The 21,518-nt window shown below is 39.9% G+C and overlaps 1 protein-coding gene across 1 annotated transcript in view; it reads left to right on the top strand.

Moving 5' to 3' along the window:
- The window catches only part of TRPC5 (transient receptor potential cation channel subfamily C member 5), a 519,478-nt gene that overhangs the window by 373,050 nt on the left and 124,910 nt on the right, over positions 1-21,518 (top strand). Inside the window, exon 4 of the mRNA XM_077285167.1 lies at positions 11,817-12,153. Coding sequence (XP_077141282.1) covers positions 11,817-12,153 — 337 coding nt within the window. The remainder of the gene's footprint in view (positions 1-11,816; positions 12,154-21,518) is intronic.

Here is a 21,518-nt window from a genome sequence, read left to right as displayed (position 1 = left end):
GTTTTTAAAAGAGACCAAAAGTAATTGGACAGATTAAATAATTTTAAATAAAATGTTCATTTCTAGTACTTGGTTGAAAACCCTTTGTTGGCAATGGCGGCCTGAAGTCTTGAACTCATGGACATCACCAGACGCTGTGTTTCCTCCTTTTTGATGCTCTGCCAGGCCTTCACTGCGGTGGTTTTCAGTTGATGTTTGTTTGTGGGGCTTTCTGTCTGAAGTTTAGTCTTTAACAAGTGAAATGCATGCTCAATTGGGTTGAGATCAGGTGACTGACTTGGCCATTCAAGAATATTCCCCTTCTTTGCTTTAATAAACTCCTGGGTTGCTTTGGCTTTATCTTTTGGGTCATTGTCCATCTGTAGTATGAAATGACGACCAATCAGTTTGGCTGCATTTGGCTGGATCTGAGCACACAGTATGTCTCTAAATACCTCAGAATTCATTCGGCTGCTTCTGTCCTGTGTCACATCATCAATAAACACTAGTGACCCAGTGCCACTGGCAGCCATGCATGCCCAAGCCACCACACTGCCTCCGCCGTGTATTACAGATGATGTGGTATGCTTTGGATCATGAGCTGTACCACGCCTTCGCCATACTTTTCTCTTTCCATCATTCTGGTAGAGGTTGATCTTGGTTTCATCTGTCCAAAGAATGTTCTTCCAGAACTGTGCTGGCTTTTTTAGATGTTTTATAGCAAAGTCCAGTCTAGCCTTTTTATTCTTGATGCTTATGAGTGGCTTGCACCGTGCAGTGAACCCTCTGTATTTACTTTCATGCAGTCTTCTCTTTATGATAGATTTGGATATTGATACGCCGACCTCCTGGAGAGTGTTGTTCACTTGGTTAGCTGTTGTGAAGGGGTTTCTCTTCACCATGGAGATTATTCTGCGACCATCCACCACTGTTGTCTTCCTTGGGTGCCCAGGTCTTTTTGCATTAATGAGTTCACCAGTGCTTTCTTTCTCTCTCGGGATGTACCAAACTGTAGATTTTGCCTCTACTAATATTGTAGCAATTTCTCGGATGGGCTTTTTCTGTTTTCGCAGCTCAAGGATGGCTTGTTTCACCTGCATGGAGAGCTCCTTTGACCGCATGTTTACTTCACAACAAAACCTTCCAAATGCAAGCACCACACCTCAAATCAAATCAACTCCAGGCCTTTTATCTGCTTAATTGAGAATGACATAACAAAGGGATTACCCACACCTGTCCATGAAATAGCCTTGGAGTCAATTGTCCAATTACTTTTGGTCCCTTCAAAAACAGGGTGGCACATGTTAAGGAGCTGAAACTCCTAAATCCTTCATCCAATTTTAATGTGGATACCCTCAAATGAAAGCTGAAAGTCTGAACTTCAACTGCATCTAAATTGTTTTGTTTAAAATTCATTGTGGTAATGTCTATAACCAAAATTAGAAAAATGTTGTCTCTGTCCAAATATATATGGACCTAACTGTATATATATATATATACTGTATATATGTTTTAATGAACATTTGAGCACATAAATCCATTAGATGTCGGTTTTGCAAGCCTGCGCGAAAATCTCGCAGTACGGATTCCATACGGATTACATACGGAGGATGCCATGCGCAAAATACGCTGACACACCCTGACTACGGATCACTATTTTGGGAACATTTCTCCGTATTACGGCCATAGTACGGACGTATAATACGTGGCGTATTGTCTTACGCCAAGTGTGACGCCGGCCTAACACACACTGACATGTGTGCAGACCCATAGAATTGAATGGGCCTACATGTGTAAGTGTCTCCACTACAGTACGTGTGGAAACTGTCACTACATGTACTAGAGACACTGACTTGTGAAGGAAGCCTTAGACAGCTTTTTTGTTCTTCATGTGATTTATTTTAGCTTCCCAGACTTATTCCAACTTTCAGTACCTTTTCAGTGTCAGCTACAGTCTCTTGACTTTCTGATTATACCTGGAACTGAACCATTTCATTAATCAGGCCCAGCAAGCTCACACAGCATGCTCAGTGTAGCTTCCTAACACAGGTAGACATCAAAAAGCAATATTTCTAGAGGTTTCCAATGGATTATGACATTATTTGTTTCTGCTAGATTCATATGCACAGTAGGAGAGAAAAAAATATTTAAGACTCAATACATCCAGACCGTCACATACTTCACCAAATCAAGCTAACCGTTGCACTTGGCAAGATTTCTGTTGTAAGGTACGCCACAGCTCTTCATGAATTAGATCAGCTGTGGTGTTATACCCCTGTTCTGCTCCCCATCCCACCCCAACTTTTCCTAATTTGGCAAAGCTGGACAAAACTTCTGTGAAAATGCATAACTTTTGCTCAACACCACATTATGCTGAAATTTGGCCAATTTTCAAAGCTTTTACACCACTTAATGGCTTGGATGAACTGACCCCAAAGAGTTTTATGTTCTGATTAATCCAACATACTGATGTACCAAAGCCTATCATGACTCACCATCTTAATAACTAGTCACAAAAAGGCATCTCATGTAAGAGGGTTAAAGTAATTTAACTGTGTAAAAGCCATTGACTAAAGATAAATGAAGTTATTTGATGTGAACTGAAATTATAAACATTTTTATTAAGTTTGCAGGTCTTGGCAAATTATAACAATTTGTGATTCAATTCCCGTGAATTGTCAAAAAAGTAGATTTCCTTAGAAACAGAAGGCTCACATGACTTTACACTCATGACATGTGAGCTACCCCATAATGCCTTGCATCTATCACATCACATTGTATAGTACTGGCAGTTGGGAGGGACAATTATAGTGTGTGTAAAAGCTTAGGCAGGAAATATAGCAGCCAGTATAATTTAGGATAGTGAGAAGATGTCAGAGCTCACATCTCTGCAAAACAGCTTGGGAAAGAAAGCCCTAAAACATGTGACAAATACTCCAGACAGTAATGTCTTGTACAACTGCGATTAGTGCTAGCAGGGAAAATGTTTAGAATTCTGTTCAGCTGATAACAGAGAGAGCAGGCGGTGGGTGATGGGAGTATTCATCAGCAGCCGCCTGCGCTATAAATAAATTATTAAATACATTAAAAAATCGACATGGGTTCCCTGTATTTTTGATAACCAGCCAGACAAAACTGACAGCTGCGTGCTGCAACCCTTAGGTGTCAGCTTCAGCTAAGCTGGTTATCAAGAATTGAAAGGTCCCCATGCTATTTTTTTATGTATTAAAATAAATAATTACTGCTACACTGATCTAAGCACAAGCAAGGGAGAATGATGAGAGAGGTCTTCAGCATACGGTTTCAGGGAACAGTGCTAAAAGTACCGCTACTTCCCAGGCGTCGGTATGTGTCACACAGTGTGTACGTGTGTGGAACATTTTACGGCCCATCCTGGTGCATTTTGCCCACAGATACATGGTCCCTGGAAGCACACTGATGTGCACAGACCCATTCACTTGAATGGGTCTACCTGTGTACTGTAAGTGTCTCTGGTACGTATGAAAACTGTCACCACACGTGTCACCGTACACACTGACATTTGAAAGAGCCCTAGGTTTGATTAATCAGTAGTATGATGCAGCTGGAATTTGTTCTGCAGCATTTAAATTACAAGTCAATTACACATTTTTCTTAAAGCATCACTCCAGCGTGTTTTTTTTTCAGCACTGGAATGGCGCATTAAATGTAAGCCCGTTGTCATATACTCACCCTCTGGTGTCTTCATGATTTTTGGGCTCTGTGGCGCCATCTTGTGAGCGCACATTCTCTCTGGCTGAAAGTCAGAAGCTATATCACAAGTTCTCAATGCTAGTCTATGAGATCCAGAACAAGGACAGAACGTGGCTCTCATAGACTTGTATTGAAAAGTGTCCTCTTTGTAGCTCCATGAAAATTGGCGCTGCTGGCACGTTACTTTTCGTCAGAGTTCAATGGGAGCAATGCTGGAAAATGATGAAGGCGGTGACATGTGAGTATGAGATGGGCCAGGAAATTACATTTAAATACACCACTACAGTGGTGAAATAAAAAATAGAACTGGAGCCGTGCCTTAATTTTTAGTGCTCTAGAAAGCACCAAATCAGGACAAGCACATTATTTTACAGAAACAAAATCTAAAATGAGTGTCGTTCAAAGATGGTATGCTTTTTTGTCCTAAGGGTATGTGCCCACATTTCAAATTCCAATGCGGATTTTTCCACGCGGATTCTGCAAAATCCACGGGTAAAACGATCTGCGGATTCACTGCGTATTTCCTTCAGATTTAGTGCAGTTTTTGTGCGGATTTCACCTGCGTATTTCCACCTGCAGATTCCTATTAAGGAATAGGTGTAAAACGCTTCTGAATCCGCACAAAGAATTGACATGCTGCGGAAAATAAACCACATTGTTTCCATGCGGACTTTTCCGCAGCATGTGCACTGCGGATTTGGTTTTCCATAGGTTTACATGGTACTGTACATCACATGGTATATAAAAAATACAATAGAAAATTTCCCAAATTTACCTATGATTTATGACTGTCTACTTCACAAAGTGTGCATTTTGCAAACAATTTACATCTGTTTTACTAGTCGAATGTTACATCCATACATGTCTTACCAATACAGTTCCCTGTAGCAAGTGCTGGCATTTTGGATGTGGAAGCAGATGACATCTCTTATTACATTATTTTTAAAAAGAGGGTTGAATTTTATTAAAATACATAGAAAAAACCCTGTGCATTTCTATTTTTGCTCACCTGTTTTACTGTTAACTATTTTACTGTTAACAGTACACACTAAATCTATTCTGCGGTCTGCTGCTACATTTTGTTTTCTGTACATGTACTTACCAATCTGCCCTTTCTTGTTGTTATATCTTTGTTGGCAAGGGTTGAATAATTTTCAAAAGATAATTATAGTATTGTCAAAATGCTCAATAACAGAAAAACTACTATGGCAATGGACAAGGTAGTGTAAAAAAAAAAGCTCATTCATGGCTAAGTACTGACAGCAGCATAAGCACTATTTATCATAAAAATGATCATGGATGATGTGTCATTGCTGTTTAAATTTTTGCAATCGTCTTCTCATCTAAACCCAGACATCCAAGCAGAAGTGCAGTAATACCACGGGGTTTCTGCAACAGAGAAGAGCTAGAAGACCACGGCGTCTGATCTCTCCCACTCCTGCGCTCAGAAGAAACACTTCTCCTTCATTTTAATGGTGTTTAATCCTTCTGGCAGAACAGGGGTTAATTGGCCATGTTGGAAAGCTCTGTGCTCGCAGCTGGGCTCAGTTAGCCACTCCTTTTCCCTTTATAATCTGGGCTCTGATACAAATCCTTGTCAGAGCTAGCATTTGCTGCATGGCTAATGTAGGGAGAGGAGTTAATATGAGAAGGAGAGTTGGAGGAGTTATCTGTGACTGTTGCTTGGTTTATATGTGTGGTAATTCCCTATCCTTCTCTATTTTGGTTTATTCCCCTACTTCCATGCATCGGTGCATTCATCTGTTATATGTGAGTGAATATTTTGTATGCCTGGAGTTTTCTGTTAACCCTTGTTTGTCAGGTTGGTGTACTACGGTGCACAGTAGCGCCCCTCTTCCCTGTGTGGGTGAAGAGAACAGACGGAGGGCTAACTCAGGAGATAAGGCAAGGGTGGCAGCCCCGGCATCTTCGCCTTCAGAAGTATCCCGGGGAGTAGGACAAACTAGGGCACCTCCTAGTGTTAGAGACAGGGAAGGAGCCCCTGGTCCTGGTTCACCCGACGCGTGTATTATGACAATAGGTCACAATTTGCCTCTGGCAAACATGTTAGTGGGAAGAAAGCTGATGACATAATGAAGTATATGTTATATTACTCGTCTAAGTCACAACAGAATGATGATATCTCTAACAGCGTCACTGTCAATTTGAGTCAGCATTCTACACAGAATGGCCTGCCTAATCACAATTAACTAAGAGGGATAAATACATGGACTTCATGTATTCAATACAGAATGCCAATGCATAGTGTCTGTATATATAGTTGTGTTAAAATTTAGTTCAACCTCTCAGTTTCCCAGTTTGATTACGTTAACTGTAAAGAATCCTTGTCCATATTATTTTCTTCCCTTATTTGCTTTTTTGCACAAATAAACAATGTCCCCAGGAACCTTTTAACGTTCTTCTCTTGAATAAGTCACTCATGTACCATTTTGTTACTTTAACCCCAAATTCTGTATGAATTCAACAGAAACAATACTGTAACATGCGCTATATGTTGATAGGGAAAATTGTAAAATAGTGTTCACTCGGATATTATAAATAAATATGAATGCGTGTGTTAGGACTTGGTACAATTGTATTCAAGCAAATCGATCTAGTTGCTTGGTTTTTCTCCCAGTGCATCCAGTAAAGAACAGTACGGCAAGTTTTCTGTGCTACACAGAGGTGGAAATCCGTATGGAGGATAGGAGTAACTCAATCGCTCCATTGACTAAAATATTATTTACAATATAAAGTCGTACCTTTTTTTTTTTACATTTTGTTCTGATCACTTTGTTGATCATTTCTTTTTTGCTGTTTTGTATCCTGAAATAAATACACAGGGATCTATTTTCCTTCCAGATAATAGCAAAGAATTTAGTTTTTTAAGGTTATTATAATGGATGATTCAACTTGCTAAAATTGAGAAGATGAGGTCTTAGTCTTTATTTGTTGGGTAAATAGGGAATTTACATACCATATAAAATATACAATGAGATTAAATTGGGAGGCGGATGGTAGAATTTCTGTGTATGAAGACATGAGCATATCTCTCATACAGACAGCCCATCTGGTTGTTGTGGGGAGACAGAAAGAGAGAAAGGTCTCATTTCAGGTTGGCTTTATTACTTTTTCAATCCATTTGCGAAAGGCTGGTATCTTCATAGAAGAAGCAATGTTGGCAAACATGGAAATGGAAAATAGGGGCAGCAGAACCATGGGTCAAAGTTGTTGAAAAGTGTGCTGATATAAAGAACTTTGAAGTGTCTAATGATTCTTTGCCATGGAGCAAATGTGCACCAATGCCTGAAAAAGTTACAATATCAACTAATGATATATATTTTTTTATTTTGAGATAAGAGGGTAGACTTTTATATTATGGCTAGCCCTCCATGTATGTCTGGTCTAGTCTCCATAAGGCTACATTCACATTTGCGTTGTGCGCCGCAGCATCGGCGACGCAACGCACAACGCAAATGTAAACGCATGCACAACGCAGCGTTTTGTGACGCATGCGTCCACTTTTGCATGGTTTTGGGCGCAGAAAAAACTGCAACTTGCTGCGTCCTCTGCGCCCTGACGCATGCACCACAGTGATGCATGCGTCACAAAACGCAAGTGCAACGCATGTCCATGCACCCCCATGTTAAATATAGGGGCGCAAGACGCATGCGTCGCCGCGGCTTTGCCCGACGCAACGCAAATGTGAATGTAGCCTAAATGAGACTAGAGCCAGCCAAAGACATGAGCTAGAGATCAGCTGAACATTCCTTCAGCACACAGCTTATCTCTCCTCTCTGCTGAGTGTTCATGTGTTTTCAATGGGGACAGAAAAAAAAAGAAATGGATGTTGAAATTTAAACTGTCAGATAATTCTCTACCCTGACATCATTTATCACACCAATACATATCAGATGGTCTGGAGGTCCAGCCAAAATCGGAGTTTTGCCAATTTTTAGTTCCTATTTTCTATAGACAAAACCTAAGATAAAAATAAAATGAGCACATACCCTGCTGTAAGTAAGTAATAGTAAATATGAATAACCTAGGGTACTTTGTAAACACTGTTTTTGATTTTAAAAAAAGCATAAAATCCATCCCACCGCGACAAGTTGTACCCCAATTTGGAAAGGCTTATCCTCTAGTATTAAAACCTCACCTAGTGTTAGATGACCTCAGTGTAGATGGGGCAGAGCAGGACCGGTTGATCAGACACCTGGCCATGGGAAGCTATATAAATGAAATGCCTAGCTCAAAAAAAGGAGCCAGACCCCTGTTTATTAAAAGTACAAAAAACGACAGCAAAACCAAAGAAATGAGCTGGAGCATAAGTTCTAGATGCAGATAAATTAGCAAATCTATGACCAATCAAAGCTGGATGGCCAATAATAAAACAGCAGCAAACAATCTTTTGCAGAATGTATGGTGAAAATGACACAGGATAGGTTTTATTTAATTGGCAACAAAGCGGAAATATATTCATCTGTCTCATATGCTTAACACTCAATAAATGGCTTACTCTTGAGTAAAATGCCTGCGTCTGCACAAGGTGTGAAAAGCTTTGACTAAATAAGAGAGAGAGAGAGCTCCTGTGAACAATGTGTGATATCACGTCACATTTCCGCAGAGGTGCCAGCCACACTTTTCCCTACAAATTACTTTAACTTTGACATCTAAATAGTCTAAACACTGTATTAGAAAAACACACTGAAAGGCTTGATATTAGTCTTTAAAAAATAATTCATTTTATGGTCAACTCACTGACATTAACATCACAGATTCTCCTACAAATATTGATAAAGGAAAGCCAAAAATAAAAGTTTCAAGAATTCTGATTTCAGTGGATTCAGTTTCCAAAAAACTGAGAAAAGGACAAACTTTTACAGTAGTATGACTGGGCAGAGGTGAAATTACAGCTTCTGGGTAAAAAAACAAAACATGAAATGCTTCTTTAAACTTTTATATTATTGGTTTCTACAAAAGGGACAGAAGGACCCTTTGAACCGCTTTGAGCTCCTGAACCTGTATGTAGTAGCTGCACAAAGATGAATAGGTTGAAGCAAGATGTAATTCATGATTACCTAACACCAGTAGTGATGGTGGTGGACAATGTGGCAAGGTGTTTCTGTACTGCCATTGAAGAATGACGGATGCAAAAACCAAATGTAAGCGGTTTATTTGTCAACGCGTTTCAAAGTTTACAACTTCTTCAACAGGACAAACCATGTGGTTTCCAGAAGAGTCTGGTCCGTGAGCTTCACTAGGGGAGTGGTCACATGACCGCAGCGCAAGTAACGTGTGGGTACAACGCGCGTGCGTGAGCAATGCATACCATGTCTGTTTTCAACAACCCATGCCAATCTGCATCCCACAGCTTCATCTACCTTCACCCCTATCAAGGGGAAATCACCTATAAAAGAAAGAAAAAAAATTAAAAAAAGAAGAATATTAAAAAGTATACATATATACCAATGATGAATATAGAGTAAGAGATCAATGCAGACAATTCTGTAAGCTACAGTCAATATTTAAACCTCTAGGCTGAAGGGTTTCTAATTCAAATATCCACTTCAGCTCCTTTCTTTTCTAGAGTTTGTCCCCACCTCTACTCTGTATAGGAAAACTGTCAATAACCCCAAACCTCAATTGGTTCACCGAGTGCCTGTTCTCTTGAAAATGTTTGGGAACGGAAAATTCAGTGAGCCCAGTCCTAATGGTGCTTTTGTGCTTACTAATTCGTGCACATATCTCTATCATAGTCTCACCTAGCCTGCATGGACAGGAGATAACTTAAATTACACAGTTAGATGAACACGTGTATAATTCATTGATAAAATAGCGTTTCCCAGTCCGGGGATGATAGAAAGAATCTCCCTTCAGCATGTTGAACCACAACACACACAAGCTAAGCAGTGAAAATTTTCCTGTCTGGGTGTGCTAAGTGTGGTTTGAATTGACACTATTAAGGTGCCAAAATCTGATTTAACTTATCAATCCTTCAAATTTCGGCCCGCCTATGAGATAGAAGAGTCAGAGATTCAAAGTCCTCTATCGAAGCAAGGCCCGTATGTAATAAGGGACAGTTTATTCAGGATCACCACCAATAGTCTACTAATAGGGCAAGACGTAGAAACAAATGGAACTCTTTTCTTAGACTGTTTAGGAGGTGAAACCCTCAAAAGTTCCTCATGTTCAAGTTCTAATGCTCTGCAAATTTCAGTGTTCAGGAAACGCCTGGATCTAAATTTCAGACACATTTCCTCCAATCTAACATCTGTCCTCTCCTCACATGAGACTATTTATCTAACCCTAATTAACTGGCTCCAAGGAAGAGAATTAAGTATTCTACATGGGTGATTGTTATCAAAATATAATAAGCTATTTGAATCTGTCTGTTTGAAAAACCTTGTATACTGGGGTATCCAGGAATTATAAATCAGTCGTAGAATAAGTCAGTGTAAACTGTAGCTCTAGTAGAACTTAGATTAATCTCATTCTGAAAGGCAAGGTTCAACAACAATACCCTCCCACAGTAAAAAAAAAAAAAAAAAGTAATTCATATAACGCCAAAAGGATCACACATAGCTCCAAAAGATGGAATTAGACACGCACCTGTCCTCATATACTGCCAAGTGGATGTAAGCATAAGTGGGTGCTATATTGGACCCCATGGCAGTACCCCAATGCTGCAGGAAGTAATCATCACCGAAGAGGAAAAAAATTCAACCCCGTGGTTTGTCCTGATGAAGTTGTAAACTTCAAAACGCTTTGACAAATAAACCACTTACATTTGGATTTTGCATCCTTCATTTTTCTTCAACAGCAGTGCAGATTAACCCATTGGTCTTCAGTTTTGTGTCTTAATTTCCCTGAGGGTCTTCAACAGCCTCAAGCCCTTTCAGGCCTTGCGTGCACACAATCGTACCAGGTGAGCACCTTTGTGAATGTTCCCAAATATCTTTATACATAGATAAGACCCTATTGTGCTTTTTTCCTTCCCAGCTTTTCTCTTCTATTATTTCTTACTTATAGGATTATTTCAATGATAATCAATGATCACTTCTACACTTGATCTCAGATTAGGGTAAGATAGATGGGGCTAAACTTGAGGGCCCCTCACTGATTGGCAGAAAGGGATTCAAATTTTCCAATTTCCTTACCAGCAACAAGAGGAGGGGATGAATGAAGCAAAAGGCAAGCATATGCACTGCAGTAAAGATGCAAAATCCATTCTCTCTGGCTGTGGCCAGGAGCTGAGCGAATTTCCTTTCCCTTTGGGATCCTGGACTCATCTTATGATTAACTAGGTTGGCGAGACTTCACCTGTGCACCACACACCGCATAGATGAAGTCATGCAAGGCCCATGTATCAAACACCAAGTCGGGAACCCAAAAGCTCAGGAAAGGGATTTTTTGCCTTTTAGCAGTTTGATAATATTTGTATGTACCCTACCCTGACTTTTTGAACACTCTGCAGCTCTATCCAAAGTCTATGGCACAGTGTAAGATGAAGCAATATTTGTTGCCCTTCTTTTGATTGTTGGGGGTTCCAGCAATCGAACAGTTATCATCAATTAACCCCTAACAAGCAAACAGTTATCACCTATTCAGTGCAGAGATGATAATTTGGTATAGTGTCAATAACCTTTTAAGGACTTTCAATTTTAGAGGCAAAGTTCTACAATAATAATAATAATCTTTATATAGCGCTAACATATTCCGCAGTGCTTTACAGTTTGCACACATTATCATCACTGTCCCCGATGGGGCTCACAATCTAAATTCCCTATCAGTATATCTTTGGAATGTGGGAGGAAACCGGAGAACCCAGAGGAAACCCACACAAACAAGGGGAGAACATACAAACTCTTTGCAGATATTGTCCTTAGTGGGGTTTGAACCCAGGACTCCAGCGCTGCAAGGCTGCAGTGCTAACCACTGCGCCACCGTGCCGCCCAGGAACACAATGGTCTATAGGTGATGATAGCTGTCGAGACTATTGGCTCCTATTAGATATGTGTGAAAGATGTTAAAATTAATGTGGTGATTTAATATAGAGCAGTTGATGGATGTATTCTAATTATTTTCTGTTTTTATACTTCCAGTTTGTGGCACAGCCAAATTGTCAGCAGTTACTGGCTACACTGTGGTACGATGGATTCCCAGGTTGGCGCCGGAAGCACTGGGTAGTGAAGCTGTTGACCTGCATCACCATTGGATTGCTGTTTCCTGTGCTTTCTATGGCATATTTAATTGCACCCAAGAGCAGGCTGGGACTGTTCATTAAAAAGCCATTCATCAAGTTTATTTGCCACACAGGCTCCTATCTGACTTTCTTATTCCTCTTGCTTTTGGCATCACAGCACATAGTTAGGACTGACTTGCACATGCAAGGGCCTCCCCCCACTGTGGTTGAGTGGATGATATTACCATGGGTCCTAGGTAAGTTTATCTACTTATATTATTCTGTGACTATTGAAGGACATGTATTTAATAGGAAAATTGCTGGGAAAACTATCATTTGTGAGAAGAAGGTATTCTTCATATAAATAATAATATTAATAAAAAAAATCTGACTATGGTTGAATAACAATTCACTAGTCACATTGTATATGCCGTCATGTTAGACAATTACTCCAGAATGCGTGGATTTAAAATTATTCCAATGTCTGATACTAAAGGGGTTCTCCGAAGCTGAAACATTGGTAGGTCATCTTTAGGAAAGGCCAATGTTTAATTCATGACCATCCAACATCTGTCGCTCCCCGCAATCAGGACAATGAAGGTGTCTTTGGAGTGAAATGCAGAAATGTGCTGATCAGTAGCTTCCCAGAGGTTGGAGTCCACATGATGAATATCAATTGTTGTCCTATTAATAAGTCAGAATTATAGCTGCAGAGATTTCTTCCAATATTTACCTAAATGCCCAAAGCTGATGTAGGTGTTAGTTTGTAGTTTTCATTAGTATCATTAAACCATGCAATGTCTTTAAAGGGTAAAATAAATGCCCTGTTTGTGTTTTTAATGGGATCATCTTGCTGGGAGAACTTCCCAACCGACTCTTTATTTCTCCAATATATGCACGTCAGTCCAATGATTATTTTATTGCTGAATCTGTGCTGCTGCTCCCAATGTCTGTTATTGTCTGGTCTGACGTCACTTAGACACCGCTGCAGCTAATCAATGGGCTCAGCAGCTTGTGATGTCAACTCAGGCACCGAGCTCAGTGATTGGCTACAGCGCTGATGATGTGACATCAGCGCTGCGGACAATAACAGACCCTGGAATTAGCGGTGGAGTCTCAACGCTTGACCCAGGGAGGGTGAGAAAAGCAACGTTTGTTTTTTAATACAATCTGCAGCCGGGAAACTTGGGTTTTCCAAAACTGTAAAACCCCTTTCAGTTTTTAATATATATGTATAAGCAAGATTACTAATAATGTTATAATGTATTACTGTTGATTATGTCAAAAGTACGGTATATCATAACAGAAGATGTAAATTGTAATGAATGGTCACAATCCCCGTGAAGAAGCGATCAAATGACCTTGAAAATTGTAATGAATATGTAGACCCTCACAGCCATTTATAGTTGGTAATATTCCTGCAGAATCAGACAACAGAGGGGATGTCGTCGACAGTTTCATAATAGTTTGTGTATTATTTCAGGAGACCTCCTAGTGTCACAGTAGCCATGGGCTGTGTCACTCTGATGATGTCATAGTAGTGGAGGCACTGAGTCATTGGCTGAGTTATAGAGAGATGATGTCAGAATTGTTTTTGTTGCTCTATACCTGTGTTTTATTGTTATGATCTCACAGAAATATATGTACGGTAATTATTTTTTGGTTGTGTTTTATTTTGATGATGTTACAAATGTTTGACTTTATTCCTGCATTGTGGACCGCTGTGATGATGTCACACTACTTTTTGTGTATTTTTTTAATTTTGCCATATTCAATTGTTTATTATTTTATGGATCTATGCTATTGTGGCTTGAGTATTATTAAAAAGTCATGTTCTAATAGGATGATAACATAATTAGGTATTTTATATATTATTTTGCTGTTTTCTATTTTTAAACGAGTGGTCTGAAACACAAATTAATTTTCATCCTAAATCCCTATCTATTTAATGCCATGATCTAATCTATTTTTGAATATAGGTGTAAAAACAACCTGAGTGGCGCCTAGTATTAAAGGGTTATTATTCCTGCTGCGAATAAAACAGTTACCACCATTGACTGTATAATGAAGAAAAAACAACCTAGAGAATGGATATAAAATATCCGTATTCGCGCTAATAAAAACCCTAATAATAAATATATAAATATATAAATACCAGAAAGTGCCGCCTAAGATGAATTCATATCTATAGATTACACCTCTCAATAAAGGTAGAGGGAATAGCCCGATGATGAATAAGATGTTCTTAAATAATCTGAATAACACCAGCAGTCTTACCTAGAAAAGCGTTCAAAAATCATAGGCAAGGTGCTTGATTGCAGGCTGTGTTTCCCCACGATGGATGAGGTGCTTAGTTGGATAAGGTGCTTGAAGCTACGTTCTCCAGCGGCGGCTGTTGGCGTGACGCTGAAGATGATGGTAGCTGATTCTTGCTCACATACGCCAGCTGCCTCGGCCGATAGCAGCGTGACGTTGAGAGGAGCTCGCGCTTGCAGCGGCATATACTATTCCGTGCAGGCCGGTGTCCTTTCAAGTGCGCAAAGTGAAAACGGCGCCGAGAAAGGACCTGCGTGCCGGTGTGAGTGACGTATCCGCCCACGTGACTGAAAGTGCGCTACGGATGGCGATAGGGACCAAAAAAGTCACTCACACCGTGCCGCAGGTCCTTTCTCGGCGCCGTTTTCACTTTGCGCACTTGAAAGGACACCGGCCTGCACGGAATAGTATATGCCGCTGCAAGCGCGAGCTCCTCTCAACGTCACGCTGCTATCGGCCGAGGCAGCTGGCGTATGTGAGCAAGAATCAGCTACCATCATCTTCAGCGTCACGCCAACAGCCGCCGCTGGAGAACGTAGCTTCAAGCACCTTATCCAACTAAGCACCTCATCCATCGTGGGGAAACACAGCCTGCAATCAAGCACCTTGCCTATGATTTTTGAACGCTTTTCTAGGTAAGACTGCTGGTGTTATTCAGATTATTTAAGAACATCTTATTCATCATCGGGCTATTCCCTCTACCTTTATTGAGAGGTGTAATCTATAGATATGAATTTATCTTAGGCGGCACTTTCTGGTATTTATATATTTATATATTTATTATTAGGGTTTTTATTAGCGCGAATACGGATATTTTATATCCATTCTCTAGGTTATTTTTGAATATACTTTAGGTAAAAAAATCCTTATCCTTACCTAACTACACTACACTGCTTTTTTTTTTACTACTTCCTTATTCTGATGCTTTAAGAATCCCAGTGCATGCTGGGATACTCAATTGATGCGTCATCAGGGGGCAGAGGTTGCAGTCAAAGCTGCAGCCTCCGTGACCTCCGTTTCAGGGGCTCTACTAGTCTCTGCTCTACTGAGCATGTGTCGGTTGTCAATTCGGATGCATGCTCAGTAGATTCTTGCGCAATAGAGGGCTAACAACAAACCCTGACGAAGCTGGGCGAAACGCACGTAGGGGCTGCAGGGCTATACGCCTAACAGAGCACCATATTATTGCTATATAAGATTGCCACCTATACTCTTCTACCTCATGTATATGTTAACCATTAGGAAATGTACTGCAATAGATATGTGGGCATACTAATTATATACTGTTTATAGCCTTGGCAGGTTCATTCTTACGGGGTAGTACCCCAATATGCAAATATGGGGCGCAGTTGTGCACCGAAGTCTTGGCCACACTAAAGCCCCCTCGTTAGCATGTAAGTTAAAAGTTATATTTACAGGCTCTGTGCCAGTAACAGGTAAAATGCTAGTCTGGTTGTTATAGGGGCTAAGTCTCCTACTACTCTGTGTAGCCTATTTAAAATTAATTTTGGGGTTGACAGACTACCTTTAATAATGATTCTATATATCTACCTTTTTGATTACTCTGAGTGTCTTTTGAGCATTTATATGTGGTTGCTACATGGGGCCTTGCACCTGAGGTCTCAGACTGTATGTTGTTCCCCAGAGGATGGTATCATATTACTATTTTTATATGAATATTTATTTATAATGTTTGTGTCAATTGACCTTTAATAAAATTTACCAACTTTTAATACTGTGACGGTGCTTCCATTGGTGTTTCTCTCTCTTTGGTATTTGTATAATTTAGGGAAGCGTCACTTTAAGAGGCCGTATTTATTGGTTTAATAATGATTACTGTGTGATTATATCAAATTAGTCTTATCCTATGATGTATAGGTACGTCATAGGTCGCCTCCCTCTTTTTGATGCAGGCTCTGGCACGGAGCCTGCATTTTTTCAGGCACATGTCAGCTGATCTGGTAAAATTGCAACTGTTAGCATGTTAAATATTGAGGTAAATCTCTGACTGCGGCATTAAACATGAGCATGCCGGAATTGTGTATCAAACCCTGCCCATCGGCGCCCCCTACATGCTGAATAGTAGCTGTGCCATAGAGCGATTTTTTTGCTGTGCCAACTATGTCATGGAGAAACTTGCTGGGTTGTCCCATCCTTAACCCCTTTCCGACATCGGGTGTAATAGTACACTAATGTCAGACACCCTCCCTTTGATGCGAGCTCCGGCGGTGAGCCCATATCTTTCCCACGTTTTGAACAGGTGACAAGTGACTGGAACAGCCGCACATGGAATCGCGATCCATCTGCAGCTATTAACCCATTAAATGCCGCTGTTAAACTCTGAGAGCAGCATTTAGCTTGCTTGATAATCAGAGGTCTCCTGCAGACCTCTATGGTTGTCACTGCAGGCTTGCTATGAGCGCTGCCCAGTGGTCAGCGCTCATAGCAAGTGAGTAATTCTGCTACATACAAGCGATCTGATCATTGCCTGTATGTAGCAGTGCCGATCGGGTTAGGCCAGCTTCTATTCTCCCATGGAGAAAATTGAAGCATGCCAAAAGTAAAAAAAAGTTTTTAAAAATATATAAAAAAGAAAAAAACATATAAAAGTTCAAATCATCCCCCTTTCACCCCATTCAAAATAAAACAATATAAAAATCAAACACACGCATATTTGGTATTGCCGCGTTCAGAATCGCCCGATCTATCAATGAAAAAAAGGATTAACCTGATCGCTAAACGGCGTAGCGATAAAAAAAAGTCAAAATGCTAGAATTATGTTTTTTGTTTATGACATTGCTTTAAAATGCAATAACGGGCGATCAAAAGATTGTATTTGCACCAAAATGGTATCATTAAAAACATAAGCTCGGCACACAAAAAAATAAGCCCTCACCCAACCCTAGATCACAAAAAAGGAGATGCTCCGGGTATCAGAAAATGGCACCATTTTTTTTTTTTAGCAAACTTTGGATTTTTTTCACCACATAGATAAAAAAGAACCTAGACATGTTTGGTGTCAATGAACTCGTAATGACCTGGAGAATCATAATGGCAGGTCAGTTTTAGCATTTAGTGAACATAGTAAAAATACAAAGCAAAAAATAAATGTGGGATTGAACATATTTTGCAATTTCACCGCTCTTGGAATTTTTTTTCCCATTTCCAGTGCAAAATATGTTAAAACTAAAGGTGCCATTCAAAAGTACAACTCGTCCCACAAAAAACAAGCCCTCACATCCACATATTGACCGAAAAATAAAAAAGTTATTTCTCCTTCTGTCTATCCAGCGCTGCTTGATTAACAGGCATAGGCATAGAAAGACTTGTCAACCAAGTCCGGGCAGGTCTTCAAAGAGCCAGAGATGAACCAAAAAGCATGAAACTGTTAACAGGTTCATTCTAAATATCTTTTTAACAAATTTACATTGCTAAATGAACCGGGTAAAATAGAATCTTGACCAAAAGATATCCAAAATTAAATGGAAAATCAAATGGACTGTGAATCAACACATGATCTAATACTTTAACTTGGGATCGTAAGGTTAAAGACTTTCACTCTCAATATCTTTCTTTTTCTGTCTCTCTCACTCTTCTTTCTTTTGTTATGTTGCTTTGTTACGGGAATAAAAAATAAATCATGGAAGGGTTTTTAATGATATCATTGCAACACAGACACGTATGGTTTATTCATTAACAAGAGAAATATTAAGCCACTGACATTATAATTTATCAAAGTGTCTAAGCCCCCGTGATTTTACTATTTTTTGTATATTTGCTTGTTTTTATTTCCTTGCTGTACTCCACTATGATGACACAATAGTGTTTGTCTTTTAGCATACTTTGTCTATACTATTGTGATGATGTCACAATGCCAATTGTATATATTTATTGGCAGTATTGTATTGTAATGATGAAACAATAGTGTTTGTCTTTATTTCTATGCTGCTTATAAATATGATGTCATAAAAATGTTTGTTCTTATCTATATATTGTGATGATGCCACAATACTTTTTGCCCATCGGACAAGCAAGCCAAACTTATTCAGTAGAAATGTATCCATAGAGCTTTAATCCCTTCCCAAAATTCTCTGTACATGTACAGGCAGTGGGTGCCAACTGTGTTATACAGGTGACATCTGTCTGCAACTCCCAGAGTTGAAGATGACTCAGAACCTGGCAGTTTAATCCTTTATATGCCATGGTCAATAGAGTCCGCAGCATGTAAACAGGCAGAGGAACCCACCCCATCAGCCAACCTCGGTGCTAACAGTTTGTCATGGTAGATAGGGGTGTAATAAATGAATATTTGTAGATTTTTCTTTAATTGTACTTTTTAGTTAGAGATCAAGCTATTAACATATTAATGTAATTGTTAGCTTTTCAAAGGTTGCCTAAAACTTTTTTTTGGGCGGGGGGGTGTTATACGTGACCAATCACCAATTTTAAAGCTACAACAATTATTTACTATGTAATCTGAAAGCAACATGATGTAGGTGCAGAGCCTCTGATTCCAGGGAAGTGTCACTTAAGGCCCCGTCACACATAGCGAGATCGCTAGCGAGATCGCTGCTGAGTCACAAGTTTTGTGACGCAACAGCGACCTCAGTAGCGATCTCGCTATGTGTGACACGTACCAGCGATCAGGCCCCTGCTGTGAGATCGCTGGTCGTGTCAGAACGGCCTGGGCCGTTTTTTGGTCGTTGAGGTCCCGCTGACATCGCTGAATCGGTGTGTGTGACACCGATCCAGCGATGTCTTCACTGGTAACCAGGGTAAACATCGGGTTACTAAGCGCAGGGCCGCGCTTATTAACCCGATATTTACCCTGGTTACCAAAAAAAACAAACACTACATACTCACCATCTGATGTCCGTCAGGTCCCTTGCCGTCTGCTTCCTGCTCTGACTGAGATCCGGCCGTACAGTGAGAGCACAGCACAGCAGTGACGTCACCGCTGCGCTCTGCTCTCACTGTATGGCGGCTCAGTCCGAGCAGGAAGCGGACGGCAAGGGACCTGACGGACATCAGATGGCGAGTATGTACTGTTTGTTTTTTTTGGTAACCAGGGTAAACATCGGGTTACTAAGCGCGGCCCTGCGCTTAGTAACCCAATGTTTACCCTGGTTACCCGGGTGCTGCAGGGGGACTTTGGCATCGTTGAAGACAGTTTCAACGATGCCGAAGTCGTTCCCCTGATCGTTGGTCGCTGGAGAGAGCTGTCTGTGTGACAGCTCCCCAGCGACCACACAACGACTTACCAACGATCACGGCCAGGTCGTATCGCTGGTCGTGATCGTTGGTAAATCGCTATGTGTGACGGGGCCTTTAGTCAGCTGTGTGACAAAATCAATAACTTTTAAAGGATTAATCCGCAGGTGGCATCTGAAGTTTGCCTGCTGTTTATGAAACACACTTAAACCTAGTGGACCAAATCGGGGATTATTAACTTTAATCTAGTAGCAATGGCCTTTGTGTAGATTTTTACATCGGAATTCAAAAGGGAAATTGTCAGATAGTGTTTGGTAGAGGTTGGATCACCTTTGACTTTTAGGATGAATATAATGTTGGCTTGTGTCATTTCCATTGGAATATTACCGGATACTAGAAAGGTACTAAAGAGGCTCATTAATGAGGGGGTGAGATGATTTAAAAAGTTGAATAAAATTCGCTGGTGATTTACCTTTTTTTAGATTTCTAATAATGTCACTTATTTCTTCTGTAGAGAAGGGTTTGTTGAGATAGTCAGTTTTGTCTAAAGTCAATTTGGGGAGATGTAAAAATTTGCTAATATTGTTGTCAGAAGGTTAAGGAATGGACAGATAATTTTAAGATTTCTTTTAGATTAATACAGTCCTGACGATTTTCCCTTTTCAGCAACAATATTCACATTTTGGACCAATGGACTTTAATTCTTCTTGACATTAACCTTGTGGGTTTATTATTGGAAGCATAATAGTTTGTGTTATGCTTTTCAGAATCTTGTCATACTCTTTTGCTAAAACAGCTTTTAGTTTTATCCTAAGGTCTAATATGTGTTTATGAAGAAGGGTTAAATTGATATAATGAACTCAGGGATTGGATGTTTTTGGTTATTTCTTCTGTTTACTTTTATCTTTAGTAAATCTAGCAGAAATTTGAATCAGAACACCTCTCAACACCACTTCTTGGGCGTTCCACAAGACCAGTGACGAGATGTCATCCCTATCATTTTTCAAAAAATAAGTTTCCAGTGATTTATCAATGAGTCCCCTATTTTTGCAGTTGAAAAAGAAAAGATTAACATCTCCAATTAAGTGAATTTTGTATTATAATTTTAATTAATTAATTGTATTCACAAAATTCCCTTCGGTCAACCAGTTATCCAAGCTATTCTTGGTGTCCTATTCCTAGCTGTGGAATCAAGTTTTCATCTGGGATCATGTTGAAAACCCCCAAAAATAAGAAGCTCCCATTTTTAATTGACTCCACTAGCTCTAACACCTTTCCTAGAAAAGATAGCTGGCCTTTATTTGGGTTATAAATATTTACTAGGTTAAGTTCGGTATTATTAATTTTACACAAAATGATAATATATCTCCCTTCAGGATCAATAATTTGGTCAATTGGCTGAAAGCTAATGCTGTTTTTTAGCAGCAGAGCGACCCATGATTTTTTTTGGTATTGCTGGGAAGTATAATGTGGGGGAAGTCGGGATTATCAAATTTAGGACATTTGCCTGAGCAAATTTTGGTTCTTGTAGGCCAACAATGTCAGCATTTTAATTGTATTCTAAGTTAGTAAATCTTAAACATAAGGGGGAGTTTTACTATACTAATTGATGCAGAATTCTGGTGCAATTTGCCCCAAATACATTAGCTGCCCTACATGCCTTGCACTACATTTAACATGTATTTTACTCCTAATGTCTCACGCATCAATGTGACATGACTTTGCATTAAAGTTATGGTGCTTGAAATGTGACCGAGCGTTCACAAAAATGTGCCAACATTTGGGCACAAAGTAAGACATTTTATAGGTGGAGTAAGCTAGGTTAAACAGTCTAAGTCTACTTTGTCTTGAAATTAGACAGTTTTAGTAAATCTGCCCCAATGTTACTGTGTAAAAAATGAAAGATTGCCAAACCTTGCACTTGGCAAACATCCACTTAGAGTGAATTATCATCAATCCCTTGAATTGGTGGGTGTCTCATCGCTAGAACCTGCACCCATCAGGAAATTTTTATCCCTGATGTAGGACCTTTCAAAATGGAGTCCGATACTTGACCTCTGCTCCATTCATTCTCTAAGGGGCTCCTGGAAAAAGC

This window comes from Ranitomeya variabilis, chromosome 2 (assembly GCF_051348905.1).
Source record: "Ranitomeya variabilis isolate aRanVar5 chromosome 2, aRanVar5.hap1, whole genome shotgun sequence".
In the NCBI taxonomy this organism is placed as follows: domain Eukaryota; kingdom Metazoa; phylum Chordata; class Amphibia; order Anura; family Dendrobatidae; genus Ranitomeya; species Ranitomeya variabilis.
This window is presented reverse-complemented; position numbering and strand designations above follow the sequence as displayed.